We start from the raw sequence: 18372 nt of genomic DNA, 5'->3' as shown, positions 1-18372 counted from the left end.
AAGATAATCTCGAGAATTATAAAATGGTGACGCAGTGGAATAGCTAGCAGAGCTGCTCCTTCAGAGCTCCACTGATTTAGGTTTGATTCTTAACTCTGATTTTGTCTGGGTGGAGTTTGCACATTCTCTCTGTGATTATGAGGGTTTCCTCCCACATCTCAAAAGATGCATGGGCTGGTAGGGTTAAATTGCCCATTGTGTGTGTGATAGAATCTGGGAGTAGTTTATGGGAATATGAGAATAGGTTACAAAGAATAGTCAGGAATGGAATTGCGCTGTGAACTGGCATGAACTCAATGAGCTGATGGCCTATATCGTAAGGAAATGTGGTAATATGATGATCCACTATATCAGTCACATGGATATAGGAACTCTCCAAATTTCCTGTAATCTGGGACTGTTCTACATGTTGAGAGGAAACCCCCATTGTGTAAAGCAGTGTGCGCAACTATTTTGGATGCCTATGGTGTAACTGCACAGGATTGTGGAAGCTCTTTCCTTTTTCTGCAGGCTTTCAGTTTCAATAGCTGAAAGTGCAAATTTTGGGAGCATGGGAAATGTATGCTGGGATAAAATGTGCTAAACCTTAAACATACACTTTGAGGAATCTGATCATTTTGTGATGCCTCCCAGCTCCACAACTCCCACCACCTCTAAACTGAGTACATGATGAAGCTTGCATCCTGCAGAATCTCATGGTAAATTAAAAGTTTCCTAGTATATTGCCTCTTTGGAAGTATGGGAGTATAATGGTTATGTTACTGGACAACTGTGCCAAAAGCCTCCATTATTAATCTCAAGATATGTATTTGAATCCCATCAAGACAACAAAAATTTGAAAAGTTACCATCAGCTCTATGAAGCTACAGGATTGTCATAAAAAAACATTATATTCACCAATTTCCTTTATCTAACATAGCCTTTATGCAGCTCCAGACCCAATGTGGTTGAAGTGCCTCCTAAAATAATCTAACAACCCATTCAGCCTTGCCAGCATTATCCACATTCCAGAAACAAAATCCTGAGCTGGTACTGTGACTGGTGGTGCAGCAGGTAGTTCAACATTCTCATAGCTCCAGCACCCTGGATGAGATTCTGACCCATGCAGAATTTCCATGTTCTCCCTGTTACCATGTGGATATCCCACATGTTAGTTTCCTCCCATATCCCAAAGGCATGATAGCAGATTGGTTAATCAGCTACTGTAAATTGTCCCACAGTATAAGTGGCCAGTAGGAGAATTGGGATGATGATAATGCGTGTGAGAGAGAGAATACATTACAGGGAAAGTAAGTGCTGGAATGGGATTGTTCTGAGAACTTTCATAAACTCAGTGGATCAAATTGCCTCCTTTGGCGCTATATGGAAATACAAAATATACAGAATATTCACTAAATAAGCAATATTACCTTATTCAGCAAAGGACGGAGCAGGTATCCACATAGGCTATAGGACACCTGAAATGCATTAGTATTTGGCTGGGCCAAATGATACGTGCTGATGTTACATTACTCTGCACTCACAGCATTATGAAAGGATGAAGAGATTATCCCCATTAAAGAAGTTCGAAAGGATATTAATAACAGAGTCTGGCAAAAAAAGATGATTGTCTGGGCTAATATACATATAGAAAAGGTGCACCAGGAATCAAAACTTGAGCGAAGAACAGTTCATCTTACACATTGGGATTAAAAAAGAAAAGTTACAAGATGTAAGCAATAACATGAACACAATTTTATTGCATGTAGCTCTATGGAAAGCATTTGCGATAAATATAAACACTATACAGAACTCTAAGCCAGTCTCCCATTCACAGACATGGTGGATTAACATTAAACTGCTAAACAATATTTACAGTGGAAGACACAGCAAGATAAAGTTAGATATTTTTAACCTTCTGTTGTGTGTGGTGCAGGAATAGCAATATATAGAGTATCAACCCTCTGCTTTTCTGTACAGCCAAAAAAAAAACTATGTCCATTTGTCAAATTAATTTACAAAAGGAATACAATTGCTCCATCTTTGTTTTTTTTTATTATTATACAGCAGCATACTATTGTTTGGAAGATGCAACTTTTATTTTGCATGTATGAGATGAGGGAAGGTACCTGTGTATGCGAAAGTGAAAACCACCCAAACTAATTCTCCTTTTCCACCCCCTCCTCCCTTAGTTCATAACTGATATTCAAATTAATGCATTCCAAGTTACAGTAACTAGCCATAATTACTTTTGAACAATGACTAACTGCACAATGCACACCCTTCCCAACTCATTTTCTATGATTTGTGCAAAGTCCAACTACAATACATGGCAAGGGAAATAGCCTTTTGATGGACAGAAATTATAGGTACTGACCAATATACTGAGAAAAATAGTTAACATATCTTGATGAACCTGAATTTGTAACTTCATCACGCTGCTTTTTTCCCTGACATAGAAGCAGGTACCTTCTCTCATTTGCTTTTATGTTGCTTTCTACCACTAACAATTTTTTTTCCCGTACCTACCAAATGATATGTAAATCTTTATCCGGAAATAGCTTTCCAGCACAATACTGAATAATTTATTTAACTCTAAGCTATATAGACTGAGGAAAAAAAAACATTGCATACTGTATATGCCATACCTATTTGGCCATAAGTTGGCTTTTGAGGTTACTGTATAAAATCAGCACACAAGTTGCCAGTGCTCAGTTTCTTGCACTAATAACCTTCAGGACCTAGATGTTTATTAACTAAACTGCATGATGATCCTGGTATTCCTTTCTCAGCACATGTTGACTATATCATAACTATCCAAAAAAATCTAAAAACCCTAATAGTACCAAAATGTACCAGCCCAATTAGATCTACTACATTTTTTTTCCCATTCAGTACCTATCGGTACTAGAATATTAACTCTAGCTATACTAAATTCAGGAAACTATATAGGATAGTAAATCCCCTAAGAACTATAGTGGTCTTACAATAGATGTGCAGCTGTGAATCCCACACCCCCACCCCACCCCCAATTTTTTTGTTGGTATAGACCTCTTAACAGAATGGTATTCCTATCTCTATTAATACATATTCATGCAGTATCTGGTGTTTATAATTATCACTGAACCACATAATTCTCATTGGGATGGGTCAGTAACTAAAATTTGTACCTTACTATTATAATCCACATAGTACCACCTGTGGTCCAAAGTCAGCACATACTATTCATACCTTTACTACCAGTGGTGCAATCTGCAGTCATTAGAACAAGCTGTAGAATCGCATTACCCTAGTACAGGTCAAGTAGCAGTTATTGTACCAATAGCATAAAATCTAAGTTTTAGCAGCAATCCAAAACCAGATAAAACAACCAACTTTGTTGCAAAAGGCAACATTTTTCTCACTTCATAATTACTGTAACCATCTATATCACCTTTTACTTATGCCATGCAATTCATCACACAGCGACCCAAAAATCACTCAATACAAACATCGTAAGCAGCAAGGAGTTTAAGTAAACAAAGGTTAAGGTATTACTGATGCTCATTGAAAATTTCTCTTTCATTTAGGATACCATCAGAACTGCTCAAGTAAATGTGGTTCACATATGCATATATTTACTAATGCACATCACCTTTATTATCCTTTGTGGCTGGTTGAGGTTTACAGGAAAAAGCAGGTGCTAGAACGTGCAAGTTGTTGTTTCTAGTTGTGCTCAAGATGCAATCCACTGAGGAAAGAAATTAGACGCTGGTGGTAGCACAAAATGGACAACATTGAATTAGCTTCCTATTATGCACAGCACCCATTATTTAATTTCATCAATTGCAGTTGGAAACAAAAATCATGTTCCATGTCAACACCAGAGTCAAATTTCCAGTCCTTTTATTTCTTCACTAGCTTTTTTTTTAAAATGAGATTTTTAGTCTTTTTTTTCCCCTCTTTTCCATTTCCTCTGTGAAATTAAAATAATAGTGTCGACAAGCTGGATGACACAAACCATGGAGATTGCCTCAAAGGGTCTAGGTTTCTAATGGAGAAATCATTGCAATCGATATGCTTTCAGACCACTTCACTATTGCTGCTCGTAAATGGTGTAATTGGTAATGATCAGTTGGGAAAAAGATCAATATTAGGAAAGTAATGCTGAAGATGCATCCCACCTTGGTTTAAATCGCTGCTGCCTGACCTGCCGAGTCATTCCAGCATTTTTAAAAATTTTGACGCAAGTCATTCTGGCTTGCCAGTTTCAATTAAATGAGATTAAATTTCAGAAAAGCAGGAGGGGGAGAGAGAGAGAGAGAGAGAGAGGGGGAGAGTGGAGAGTTAGGTGGGAAATAAACTAATGCACATAATAAAGACTCAAACAGGATCATCCATTCCAGGAGCTGCCCCCCTCCAAGGTTTAAAACTTGCTTAGTTTCAACTAAAAGTTACTATATAAAAAAAGTGCAGATGATAATTGATCTATTATTTTTTGAGCCACTCTTCCAAACAGGAGAACATATATATATATAAAATACAAAAGAGCACGTGAATGGGGGAACACTAACAAAATCATCTCAGATTTGACTATCTGATGCCCCCACTTTATTTTAATATTTAGAAGCAGTTCTTACAGCAAGTGAATCTCATTAAGAACTGTTTAGGGCATTCTGAAATATTGTCCAATGCAGTGAATCCCATGATGAATCACCTGAGCTGCTACGTAGAAAGCTAGATCCCTTACTTTCCAATTCAGCACGAAACTGTAATAAGGCAAGAAAATTAATATGGATGATTTCCTACAGATAGGCATAACATAAATTAGTTAATCCTTTGCCAATCATTCAAAGTTCGAACCCAAAGATTTAAAAAAAATACTTCTCCCATTTCCATATCCTATTCTTATAGGTCAAAGGGACAAGCAAACTGGCATATACATGTCTTGTGCACAACAATGAGCATGAAAGGAGTCCAAACAATTCCACAGATTCCATTCCCTACTTCTAACAAAAGCACTTCAGGTTTCCAGACAATCAAAACCATCTTCATAAATTTCCTAGTTCAGCTAGGTGGGGAAGTATAGGATCAAGGAGTATAATGAAAAATAAAGAGCATGATTGACTCCTTCATCCTATGTAATAAGACAGCCGACCAGTCATTCTCCTGTCCATATGCTGAGTAGTGAATTAAAATGAACAAAGCCTAATCATCAAAAAAAAATTCAATGCAATTATATTCAACTGGACAAACACAGTACTTTAGTGTTTATTCAGACTTATCCCCTCAGTGAAACTATGGGTAGGAAATTGTTTTTGGTCAAACATACCAAATAGGAGCTATTGTATTAATTGGAAATAAATATCAGTAGGAGAGTACAATGGGCAGCCAATATTTAGTGCCTGCTTAGCACTAGCAACCAAAGACAAATTTATACACCTTTATCTTTTCTCGACTTGGATTAGTTGGATGTAATAAAAACCTTTTGTTTTTCAGAAATAACATTAGAAAGCTGGATGATTTTTAAAGAACATACTCACAATTTATGAAAAACAGATAGGCCAAATGAACTGAATACTAAACCCAGTAGCTTGGAGCAATTTGTGCAGGGAGATTATCACTGATTATTTAGACCACTGTTAAAAGCAGCCAGCATTCTTCACACCTTCTACTAGATTAACACTGTTGAAGGGTAGCACTATGGTCCATAAACTGTTGGTACCATAAATAATCATTTCAATTGTTCAGGAAAATGTACAACACGGGAAAATCAACAATAGGTTTTAGTAAACCACCCAAAAATGAATCCCACAAACCTGATAATAAATAACAATCCAGGTTGTATCGAGTATCTTTTGACACCCATTTTATGGAGTAATATTTGTATTTGTATTGGCCGTAACACTTGCGACTAACGTTACAGAGTAAGACTGAAGTTCTTTTTCAGTTACACCCTTTATTGAAAGCACTGCTTATGTGATTTCTTAAACAGTACTTAGGATGGGACTGCAAAAAAATTTGGATAGTCTTACTTGGAACCAAAATTAACCCCTCTAACCCAGAATAAATATAGTTCATCACATACCAATAATTAAAGCTACATTCGTTTACACCAAGTACAAACATTTTTTTTAAATTGCTGAAGCCTTTTCACATTTCTCCATTCAATATAAAGTGGGGAAAAAAACTTCAACTTAAGCTATCCAAAACTGCATCCACAGGAAATGAAATGCTCCTTGCTATAATTTGGACAAAAAAAATGATACTGGGAGGCAGGGACAGAAATCACAGTCACTAGTCAAATTAAACACAAATTGTACTGCAAGTAGATTAGATCAAGGGACAGAAAAGAAAAATCACCATTGATGACTATATTTGGCATCATTCCCTCTGCAGCTGTGTAGAAGAGGATGTGGAGATATCTGTGTTATTACAAAGGCAGTGTCACAAAAAATTTAACTAACCCAGGGGACAGCAAGGAGGAAAACTGTAAATGTCAATGACTACTTTTTAAAATCGTGCACCATAATAAGACTTTTGGGAGAATGCAATCTGCACATTTCTGAATGGACGCTTCTGACAGGGATACTGACAGTGGATTTTCATTTGCATTTACATAATGCATATGCAGATCAAAAGCCATCAACAACACCATAGATTTAAAAAGTGAAATAAAGCAGCTTTTAAAAACAGGAAAAGTGCCCTAGCAAAATGAAGTCAGTCTAGTCATAACTGACATTGTGAACATATCAAATACCTGATAAAAGAAACTTTTAAATGGGTTTACAAATATTTTCCTAGTTTGTCCTGACAAGAGAAGTTAGCTTGCCCACAAAAGTTTGAACTTTTTGTCAACCTATGCTGCATTCACAAGGTTTGATAATTTGGCCTACTTGGCTCAAGGCCACATAAGATTTCCAACATGACTGTTTTTAAACAGCACAAGTTAAAGAAGAAGAAAGCAATGAACTATATACAGCTGGTCTGAAAAGCTGTGGGATCTGGTGAACCATGCCAGCTTGATTTTCCAAAGGTGTGAAACTTAAATAAATGGTCTATAAAACTTGTTAGTCCTTTGTAAGAATTATTTTTCCCAAAACTGCTACCCTTCCAAAATAACATATCTGGGTGCATAGTAAAACAGAATATACTTAAATATCCCACAGAACATGCATGATGTTCCACAAATGATTGTAATGTTGCTTACAAATCACTTCCGATTTTTGTTAACTCCACATGGCACTAGTCAAAGAAAGCCCATTAGTGCCTGAACTGGGGAACACTAATAAAAAGATTTTTTTAAACATATTTGTGAAATGTTTTGCAAAAATGGTGAACATTTAACTACTTTATTAACATTCAAATGGATTTAAAAAGTTTCAGTAGATAGGTTCACATTAGCTATGGCTCTTTTTCTTTTTTGCTCAGCTGAAACTTGTAGGAAGAGTGTCTTTTTGTTGAAGGAAGTACCAAAAAGGCAGCAATTTGTTGTCCTTGTCCTGTTGAGATTCATGTGTTGACATTTCCCAATCTTGTTCATGGGAAAATAGCAGGTACGTGTGTATTCTTGCAAAGTGTGACTGCTTCAGACAGTACCAGTTCCATCTAGCAGGTTGTACAAGTGCATGGTAGGTACCATGGGAAAATGTACACTCAACCCTTTCCTCTGTTGACATGGATTCTAATCACGTTGGTGTACTTAATCTGTAGAAAACAGAAAATTAAATTGGTTAAAATCAGAATGCTATAAAGTACGAAAGGCAGCAAACTGCTAAAGTATTCAAAGATTTCACTCATTGTAAGCATCAAGTTCATACCAAGGACAATATTCATCAAGATTACATGAAAATCTACCCTGCAACTCAAAACTGACCAAGTGGCTGGGTACAAAGTGTTATATTGTAAGCGAAAGATAAACAATGCAGTTTGTTCACTATTTGGTACTCAAACCAGATTTTGCAAAACAAGCTTCTGTACATTTTGCTGTAAAAGTAACATTTTTTTCTAGGAACAATTCCTATCAGCCCTCGATTTCTCATGCAACAATAATGTCATCCTGGAGAGTGCAACATGGTGACCCTAATCTCATTCGCACATGCCTCTACCCCTGCACGGCTGTTTAGGAATCTCAACCTAATCTGGCATTCTAAAATTCTCTATCCTAAATGGAGCTTTATAATCTCTCTTCCAGAAATTTGTTGCTCCAGTTCTTTCCATTTGGCAGTGACATGTGCTTTTATTTTATGGATATCAGAAATACCCCAATTTAAGCATTCATACACAAGTCAGGATGATACCATCAGAATCAAAGTGGTAAAAAGGCTCCACATATCAATGGAATATTAAAGCCGTTGACAATGCTACATGGAGTACAAATACTGCAAAGAGTTAAAACATAGAGCTCATACGAGTCTGTTTTCTTGATCCCACATGGGACGATGACAATAGTTTTTGTTCTGAAAATAGGGGTGACAAGCACTCTGTATTTTACAAGTTATGAATAGCTCACTGTGAGAATTACTCAAACCATTCATCATACCAATCCAACTGTAACCAGAGCATCTGCAACAGCCCAATTTCCCACTATTGCATCATTCACTCTAGAGTCCCCAAAATCTAAATGTAGTTCTTGGTAATGCTGGTCAAAGATTAGGTCAATTTCCACACGAATGCACAACTCCCAATGACCTCCCTTAACCCCTCCATCGTCCATGTAGCAGTCTCCAGATCCTCCTGCAAACTGCCTTTCTGATTCATTCTACTGTTCTGCTCTTCCACAACACTGGCTCCCTATTCAGTCCTGAGCTACAATGTTAGTCCCCCACATTTCCTTTTCACAATAAAGACAATACATCTTAAGTGAAAAATCAATAAAACTGCAGAGGTTGGAAATCCAAAATAAAAACAGAAGATGAAATGTTGGAAACACTCGGGTCAGGTAGCATCTGTGGAAAGAGAAACAAAAATGTTTCCTCAGAATTGGGAAGGAGATTAAGAGGTGATTTTAAGTTGTAGAGAAGGCGATGGGGGAATGGATAGGAAAAAAGGAATGTCTAGAACAGAGCAAGGCCAGATCATATGGATTAATGGGGCAGTGAGATGGTGATTATCCTTTTTTGTCTCTGTTGTGCATTGCTGGGCTATGTGAAACGTTCGGCAGGTCAGGCTGTACTAATGGAGAGAATAAAACTGAGCCAATATCACAACGGATGACATTGGGCAGGAATGGTCAATTCTGATACAGACAGAAAGGCAGTTACCCAAAGTTGGAAATAACATGCCTACTCTGAAGATGCTGTGCTGTTCCTGTTTGAGGAACAGTACCTCATCATTTGTCTGGGTATGTTACACCGTTCTGTATTCAATACCAACTTTTTCATATAGTACTTCACATCCTATCCTTAACCAAATGGTGCTCACCCTTGCCCCTGATGACCAATTCACATCCTACCTTATATCAAATGCTGCTCACCCTTGCTTATGCTGACTTTGATCAACTCCATATTCACCCATGTTTCCGATTAAAACTCTCATTCATATGCAATATTAGCTTTATGGCCTTTATCTTGCAACCCTATCCATGCCTATAGCCCCAAATGACGTAATTCCTCCAGAACTTCATTTCTTTGATCTTTTGTCCAATTCTCATTTCATTATGAATTGGACATTTAACTTCTGGGAATTATTTCCCTAATATTATCTCCTCCATTTCAAATCCATCTTTTTTCATGATTCTTTGACCAAGCTTTTGGTCACCATTCTTAACAACCTTCTCATTATGCCTCTGGAAGAACAATGACTTAAGAACAAACGATGAATTGCATTAAGAAAACCGATTTGGTAGAGCTACTATGAGAAGTGGTTAAGAGGCTGGATGTCACCAGAAGCTAATCCTTTGTCTTTGGCTGATGTTGCTGGAGGTAGCGTGAGTAGATTTTGAGAAGCTGAAAACAGACAAGAAAGGGGGCTGTTGTTGCAAATGCTCCAAGTGGCCAATGGAGGGAGAGAGTTTTGGTGACTTTGTTAAAAATTGTAGATGGTAAAGGAGGGCTCAGCATGTCACAGCCACTTGGAATGTCATTTTTATTTCACTATTAAGTGAAAATTATGTGCTGTGTAAGTAGTTAAAAATAAGGCTCCTAGGTCAAGTTATTCTGACAGCACTCAGGGGTTGCATCTGTCATCCATTCTTCCTACATTAAGCAATTTATACTTGGTATTATCTTGTCTAGTTATACACATCATCCAACATGCTTCATATTAATATTAATTGAATGCCTCTTGATTACATGATCTACACCACCAACTCCATATCTGGAGTATGGATCCAAAACATTTTGCAAATTAAAAAAATTAAAGTGGTCCCAACAACAATCTGTAAGGCATTCAATATTTCTTCCTCCAGGCCAACATAACATTACCTTCAAGAACTCTAATCCTATTCTCCAATTAGTTCCTTATTCATTCCCAAAATTTATTTAGAATCCTGCAGCTCTGAGTGTATCCTTTTATTTATAATTCATTCACAGGATATAGATTGTTAACAAAGTCAACATTTATTGTCCATCCATAATTACATTTGAGAATTGCTCTTAATTGCTGTGCTAGAAATCAAGTTTATAAAACTTTCCACAGTTTACACTTTGTCACTTCCTCAGAGGTGAGTGGGTTTGATCTTCCTACACAGGCATGCCACTAACCAGAACTTGAATACATATATATTGTCAGCAGATATTTTAGTATATTGTCAGAGGTTCTGAACTTGCCGGTTCATCAGCCTTTCCCCAACTTTTCTCTGATGATAAGACTCGTCAGGAATTCCACCTTATACATCCCCACCAGGAGAGTGGTATCTCCCTCATTTGAATTGAGAGAACCCAAATCTGAGTTCATTTTTTAAAAATAATTTTAGTTTAAAATTTCTGAAATTGTTTTTACCTTTGGGTATTTTGTTTTAGATATATTTTTAAAAATTATTTAATAGTTTGTACATGCTCAAGGGACATTCTGAAACATTCAATTTTTGGTAGCTCAGACCACCAGCTAATCCATGAAGTACAACTTACCTGGCTGTCAAAGTTTTATGCAGCATTTGTGAGCATTTTGATTTGTACTTGAAAGCTACTGCAGATGAAGTTGACATTATATGCATCCAGATTTGTTTATAAATCAGGAGAAAGAACTGATGGCCACAAAGTCCGACTTCAGTGGCATGGGTTTAAGTACAAAAACATTGCATTTATGCTGGAATTATCAATGGCTGTGTCTTTGCATTGAATTCAGAACCCAAATCTAAATTATGTTGGGGATGGTTTCTTTGTACCAGATATAAACAGAAATATTTTTCCAAACATATTAATTAATATTAATTGACATTTATTTGATTGGGACTAAAATATGTCACAATGAATGCATCAGTAAAATAAAGAATAACAAATGCCAGTTTAGATACCTAAATACAGTATTAAAAATTTATCTCAATCTCAAATCCCAAATTCTACTGCATCAGTACACTTACCACACCCATCAACTCTGATGATTTAATTTTTGGAGTGGGTTTTATGCATCATTTAAAAAATATGCTAGAAGTTCTCTGAATCTTATGTTTATACAAATGCAAACAACAGTAGCCATACTTTACACTAAATGTAATACCAAAAGGCAATTAAGTTCATGATATCAGAGCAAACAAAATTGTTTAAACATAGTAAATTCACATTCTAGCATGTTGCTGCTGAACTAATTTACACTTTATGCACGGTAAAACAGAGCAATTTACAGCTAGGCAGGAAAATTGACTACATAATAGCATACGATAATGCTCTTATGCAGTAATCTCAGAGAATTAAAATAATAAATGTCACTTTGAAAAGTTATCGCTGTGAAATTTTTAAATTTCACTATACAGAGATTCATTTTTGCGGAACAAATTTCACTGTTACAGCACCAACTCAAATCTGGGAAATATTTGCTTATTGCCCCAAGCAGTATTTTGTAACATACTAGCATTCTGTGTTACAGCTCAAGCTTTTAATCTTGTCACCAAATCTACAAATGTTTTTGTAAAACCACAGTGTTTACCAACCGACACTGGTGAGCATTAGCTGAAACTGTACCCAAATTGAGTTAAGGAAGTAGCAGTCCTTTTGTTCACTGTATAGCAGCTATGCTTCCAGTTCCACAGTCACAACTACCCAGAGCACGCCTAAACAGTGCTCTTGAAATGCAATCTCAACTGTTGCAATGTAGGAAACACAGCTTCCATGCATGAAGGTTGCAAGAACAGAACTAACTAACCAGATAATCTGTACTTTATTAACATAGATTGACTTAATAAATATTGGCCAAGATACTGGAAAGAATGACCAGGCTTTTTGAAAAATGTGATAAGGAGCCTTTACAAAAACAACTAGATTTATATAGTTCCCTTTAGCGAAGGACATCCTATGGCTCTCACTGAAATACCAAACAACATTTGAAAAATATTTGTCACTGCTAATCAGAAACTAAACTGGTCCAACAGCATATAAAGTGGCTATAAGAGCATGACAAAGGCTGGGAAAGTGACTTAACCTCCCGAAATCCAAAAGGTCTGCAAGGCACAAGTCAGGTGCATAATGGAATAATTTCCTTTCACCTAGATGAGTGCAGCTCCAACACCTCTCAAGACACTTCTTGCTATCCATAACAAAGCAGCCCACTTGAATGGCAACCCATCTGCCACCCTAACCATTCATTCTGTCCACCACCACGAGTGGCTACAGTGTGTACCATCTGCAGAATGCAGTGCAGTTCCTTGCATATGCTACATGGACACTACCAAAACCAAGGCCTCATCACCAAGGATAAGGTAGCAGGTACATGGGAACACCATCACCTGCAGGATCCCTTCAGATTGCACACCATCATGCCAGAAACATTAGAATATTGCCAAAGGGAACAACAGCCTGAGGAATGGGAAAATTTTAGAATTCACCAGAGGGTCAAAGCGTCAGTACGGAAAGGGAAGTAAAATGAATGCAGGCTAGCATGAAATAAACAGATTGTAAGTGCTTCTACGGAGATGCTAAAAGGGAAAAAAATTAGGTACCTTTTTGGTAAAAGACTGGATCCCTTCCAGACCAAGATGGGATAAGTTATAGTGGGAAATAAGGAAATGGTGCAGGACTTAAACAAATGTGTATGTCAGATGGAGACATGAGCTGTAACCTGGAATAAAAAGCAAACTGCTATATGAACTCAGTGGGTCAGGCAGCATCTGTGGAGGCAGAGGGATGGTGAATATTTTGGGTGGATACCCTGCATCAGCACTGTTTGTGTTAACTTTTCCAAGATACAGAAAACTTTCTGGAAATAATGAACTGCAGATCTAAAGGAGGAGCTCAAAGAAATTATTATAAAATTTAGTGTTGGAGAAATTAATCAGACTGAAAGGTGATATTATCTTTAACTTGTTTTGATAGCAGTGGCTGTACCACTACCTACTGGAATTTGTTTTTTGCCTTTAATACATAGTTTACAAATAATAAATATATTATCTCTTAATGTTAGCCACTGCTTATTCCCATCATATCTCATAATCTACCATAGCCAACTCACACCTCATGCCTTCATGGTTTGCTTTATTTAGATATTAAACCCTAGTTACAGATTGAATCAAATAATTTTCAATTTTTATATAAAGCTATGATTAGATCACTGTTTTGTACAGCTTCTCCAGCTCTTTCTTGATGCACAGTACTGAGGCTCTGTCCCCAGTCATGTCTCTTGTTAAAAGGTTGTCACTGCATTTTGGGGGATGGTGCATTCACTATTTGAGATTTGGTGTGCTTTGCTGTTCAATTAAGAGTCACCACACCTTCCACGTTAGGCCCAGACAAGTGTGGGTAGGCAGTTGACATGGAACAAATTAGGCTTGATTAAGTTTATCATATCAAATGGATTTCACTCCTTAGTCACCCATGAGAACTTGATCTGTAAGATATTATCTCTTATGATATTTATCCTCTTCAAATGAATGTTTTCTGAAAAGTCTGAAGTTTCCTTACATTAGGGTGAACTTAAAAACCAAAACAAAACTTAAATCAAACCAAGGAATGAAAATGGTTAAATTAAAAAAAATTACTATCTGGGTAGTTGAGACAACTACATACAGACTACTACTATGAATGAACATCAAGTATAAATATCTTCTGGAGCTATTCAACTGACATAATTAATTGAATGGTATCAAGCGATAGTGTAGAAGATTGCTGTAGATTACAACAGGATATTGATAGAATGCAGAACTGGGCTGAGAAGTGGCAGATGGAGTTCAACCCAGAAAAGTATGAAGTGATACACTTCAGGAGATCGAATTTGAAGGCAGAACACAAGGTTAATGGCAGGACTCTTAGCAGTGTGGAGGAACAGATGGATCTTGGGGTCCATGTCCATCGATCCCTCAAGGTTGCCGTGCAGGTTGATAGGGTTGTTAAGGCGGCATATTGGCCTTCATTAGTCGGGGTACTGAGTTCAAGAGCCATGAGGTAATGTTGCAGCTCTATAGAACTCTGGTTAGGCTACACTTGGAATATTGTGTTCAGTTCTGGTCACCTCATTTTGGATGTGGAAGCTTTAGAGAGGGTGCAGAGGAGTTTTACTAGGATGTTGCCTGGATTGGAGAGCAGGTCTTATGAGGATAGGCTGAGTAGGCTAGGGCTTTTCTCTTTGGAGAGGAGAATGATAAGAGGTGACTTGATAGAGGTGTACAAGATGATAAGAGGCATAGATCAAGTGGACAGTCAGAGACTTTTTCCCAGGGCAACAATGGCTAACACGAGGGATGAGTGGGAATAATTTTAAGGTGATTGGAGGAAGATATAAGGGGGATGTCAGGGTAAGTTTTTTTTTACATAGAGAATAGTGAGTGCATGGAACGCACTGCCTGCAGAGGTTGTGGGGGCAGATACATTAGGGACATTTAAGAGACTCTTAAATAGACACATGAATGATAGAGAAATGGAGGGCTATGTGGGACAGAAGGGTTAGGTATATCTTAGAGCAGGATAAAATGTCAGCACAACATTGTGGGCCGAAGGGCCTGTACTGTGCTGTAATGTTCAATGTTCTATGGGCAGTAGCTCACCTCAGACATTTGGAGACCCACCTTATATGCAGCTTCCCTTCCATCAAGTAAGTGTACTGCTACTGTTGCATTTCACAATCAATATTTTTTTCCTAATTCTCAAATTTTAAAATTATTAATCTATGCAACAGAGCTACACAATTTATAATTACTGTAGTACAAGCAACAGTTTATTTTTCCATAACCTAATCCAGAATAAAACAAATATAAACCACCAATAAAAATTTCATATGCTAAATACTCGAGATATTTATTGAAGCTTTCCTTTCCACATATATTATGGTGGTAGATTAACATAGGCCTAGTTACTATTCTCTAACAAAAATCAAAAGTGTATTTTCAATAAGTAAGTTAACATTTTTAGTTCAGTGAGAAGTGTTTTATAAGATTCCTAATTTTATTTCGAAGTTTGGCACAAAGCAGGCAAGATAAATAAAAAAAACCCAAATATAGAATACACTTTCTGGGACTCTAAACCCTAAACATTTTAAGTAAATCAGAAAATTCTTTAGAAGTTTCAGTGAAAGGAGGAGACTGAAATGCAGTTTTGGGTAATGCTGAGGATAAAGTAAATACCACGCATAGTTTCCCCTTAAAAAGTCAAACTCTTGTTTAAGAGTACATTAAAAAATATGGGGTTTGAACATTACTAATGTGGTAATATTTGTGGAATTGACTATCATTTTTTTCGACATCATTGCAAAACTCTTCCATCTCAGTAATCAACAACAAACTTAATTAAAGATTACATGTAGCCTTTCAACCAAGTTTACTGTTTGCCAGCAATCACATGCTGCTTGCATTGTTTCATAACACTACTGGTTGCTGGTAGGTGCTTGTTTGATTCACCAGTGTATGCCACTTCCAAAAAGGTTAAGGGAAAAAAGGGGATTTGGTGTTCCAGTGAAAATGTGCAAATGGGCACGGTCAGAATGAAACCGAAAGGCCTTGGGCAGCATTAGGGTCCAAGGATAATTGCATTACAGGAGGACACCATTCAACCCATTAAGTTTATGCCAGCTCTCAGTACAGCAATTGCCTTGGTCCCATTTCCTGCTAATTTCCCAATTGCCTGTACAATCACGTTTTAAAAGCTCCAATTGACTGCTTCCACCATTCTTACAGGCAGCAAGTTCCAAGTCAAAATTACCCTCTGCATAAAAATTTTTTCTCTACTTCCCTTCAAGCAAAACTTTGAATCTCTCTTCCCCAGTCACTGATCCATCTAATATGGTTTCCTTCCATTTATCCTATCTGAACCAATGACCTTGTACATGTCTTTCAATTCTCTCAATTTGTTTTGCCCCTAGAACGATGCTAGCTTATTGAATCTAATATTGTCGCTCAAATCCCTCATGTCTAGAAGCATTCCAGTAAAACAGGCTTTGGAATTGCAAAAGATGAAACATTTACCAGCAATTGAGCAGGTTGGAGGAAACCCATTGAAGAGAGAGGGAGATAGTGACAAACAGCAGTGAGAAGCAAAGACTAAGACGAGCATGAAGTCTATAAACATGGCTTTTTGGGAAGAAGCATGAAGATAGGTACAAATAAAATAAAACTGGCTTATAATTTGCTGTTGGTGATGAATCAATCACAAACACCGAATACAGTGCAGAAAAGGTCTTCTGTGCATCTCAGCTTAAATGCAGAGGCCTTGTGCTATGCGATACTTGTCAAGTGCGTAGACAGATCGATCATGCTTGGCCTATGAAACAGCTGAAGCTGAACCACACCCTCAGGCTTTGTCAACTACCAAAACTGTCAAGCACATTGTACGTCTCTGAATGCAAACTTTCTCACAATTACAGAAGTAAATGCTGGCAGTTCCAAGGTTTTTGAAGATTTTATTTATAACATCTAGCATTCATAAGTATCAAGAGAAGAAACAGGAGACAATCAGCATGAGTACATTATCAATTTAAATAACTTCAAGATGCAAAATGGTGGAAAAATAGAATAGTACAGCAGTACAGTGCAAAACATAAAATTATGATAAATTACAAAAGTATATAATGCAAAAAAAGAGGGAGTGTTCATGGGCTGTTCAGAAATCTGATGGCAGAGGGGAAGAAGCTCTTTCTGGATGCTCTCCACCATACATCTATGAAAATTTGTAAGGGTCTTTGGTGGCATACTGAATCTCCTCAAACTCCAAACGAAGTACAGACACTGGCGTGCCACCTTCGTGACTACATCAATATGTTGGGCCCAGGACAGATCCTCCAAGATGTTGAAGCTGCTCACCCTTTCCACCGCTGACCCTTCAATGAGGACTGGCATGTGTTATCCCAACTTCCCCCTTCCTGAAATCCACAAGCAATTCCTTGGTCTTGCTGACACCGAGTGCAAAGTTGTTGTTGCAACACCGCTCAACCAGCTGATCTACCTCACTCCTGTATGCTCTTTTGTCGCCATCTGAGATTCTACCAACTGAGGTGTCATCAGTGAATTTATAGATGGCATTAGATCTGTACTTAGCTACACAGTCACAAGTGATGATAGAGTAGAGCATTGGGCACAGCACCTGCATTGATTGTCAGTGAGGAAAGAGATGCTATTGCTGATCTGCACTGATTGTGGTCTCCTGATACGGAAGTGGAGGATCCAGTTGCAGAGGGAGGTACAGAGGCCCAGATTTTGAGGCTTGGTAATTAGTACTAAGGAGATGATGGTGTTGAACGCCGAGCACGTATCAGAGAACAGATTATCTAATCTATTTTAGATAATTTTAAAGATGTTTCTCTTATCGATTAGTTTACTTATAGCTAAAGATCACTGTTTACATAGCTATGTCTCATGGTTACTCCCATTGTACGCTGATTGTTTAAAAAGGGCATTGGCAAAGTGGACCATACATAACATTTGTCACAATGCAAGACTGGAAGTATTGCAATCAAGCAATCAGCTCCATCAAAATAGTTATTTCATTGCATAATTGATATTTTTAACTATCATAGTGCTCAAAATGTAAATTTTAAACTAGTTTACACGAAAGGACAGGTTTGGGAAAATATTTCTGGTACTAACCCGTAATGTTTATTTTTAAACTGATCATATGGAAAGTCAAATACATTCTTTGGCAGGCAGAAGGTATTTCCATTTCACATAATTCTAAGCAATGGGCATGGTTTACATTTAAGTTAAATTACAATTCTTGTTGATGGATTCAGTATCATTTTGTGGCACTTGTCTATCTTTTAAAAACCTACATAACTTGTCAGCTGGATTGAACAACATATAATTTCCATTTTTTCTACTCATGATGGAACTTCCATAGTTCA

The 18372-nt window shown here is 37.3% G+C and overlaps 1 protein-coding gene across 2 annotated transcripts in view; it reads right to left on the bottom strand.

Moving 5' to 3' along the window:
- Positions 1 to 18372, bottom strand: part of LOC127573194 (insulin receptor substrate 2-B-like) — an 81561-nt gene that overhangs the window by 29194 nt on the left and 33995 nt on the right. Inside the window, exon 2 of one of the 2 annotated variants that reach the window (XM_052021191.1) lies at positions 1726 to 7665. The exons of the other annotated variant lie outside the window; for it this stretch is intronic. Within the exon in view, the coding sequence (XP_051877151.1) occupies positions 7661 to 7665 (5 nt within the window). The 3' untranslated portion in view covers positions 1726 to 7660. Of the gene's footprint in view, positions 1 to 1725; positions 7666 to 18372 lie in introns of those variants that run through there. 2 annotated transcript variants of the gene reach the window in all.

The sequence above is a fragment of the Pristis pectinata genome, chromosome 8 (assembly GCF_009764475.1).
Source record: "Pristis pectinata isolate sPriPec2 chromosome 8, sPriPec2.1.pri, whole genome shotgun sequence".
NCBI classification, from domain to species: Eukaryota; Metazoa; Chordata; class Chondrichthyes; order Rhinopristiformes; family Pristidae; genus Pristis; species Pristis pectinata.
This window is presented reverse-complemented; position numbering and strand designations above follow the sequence as displayed.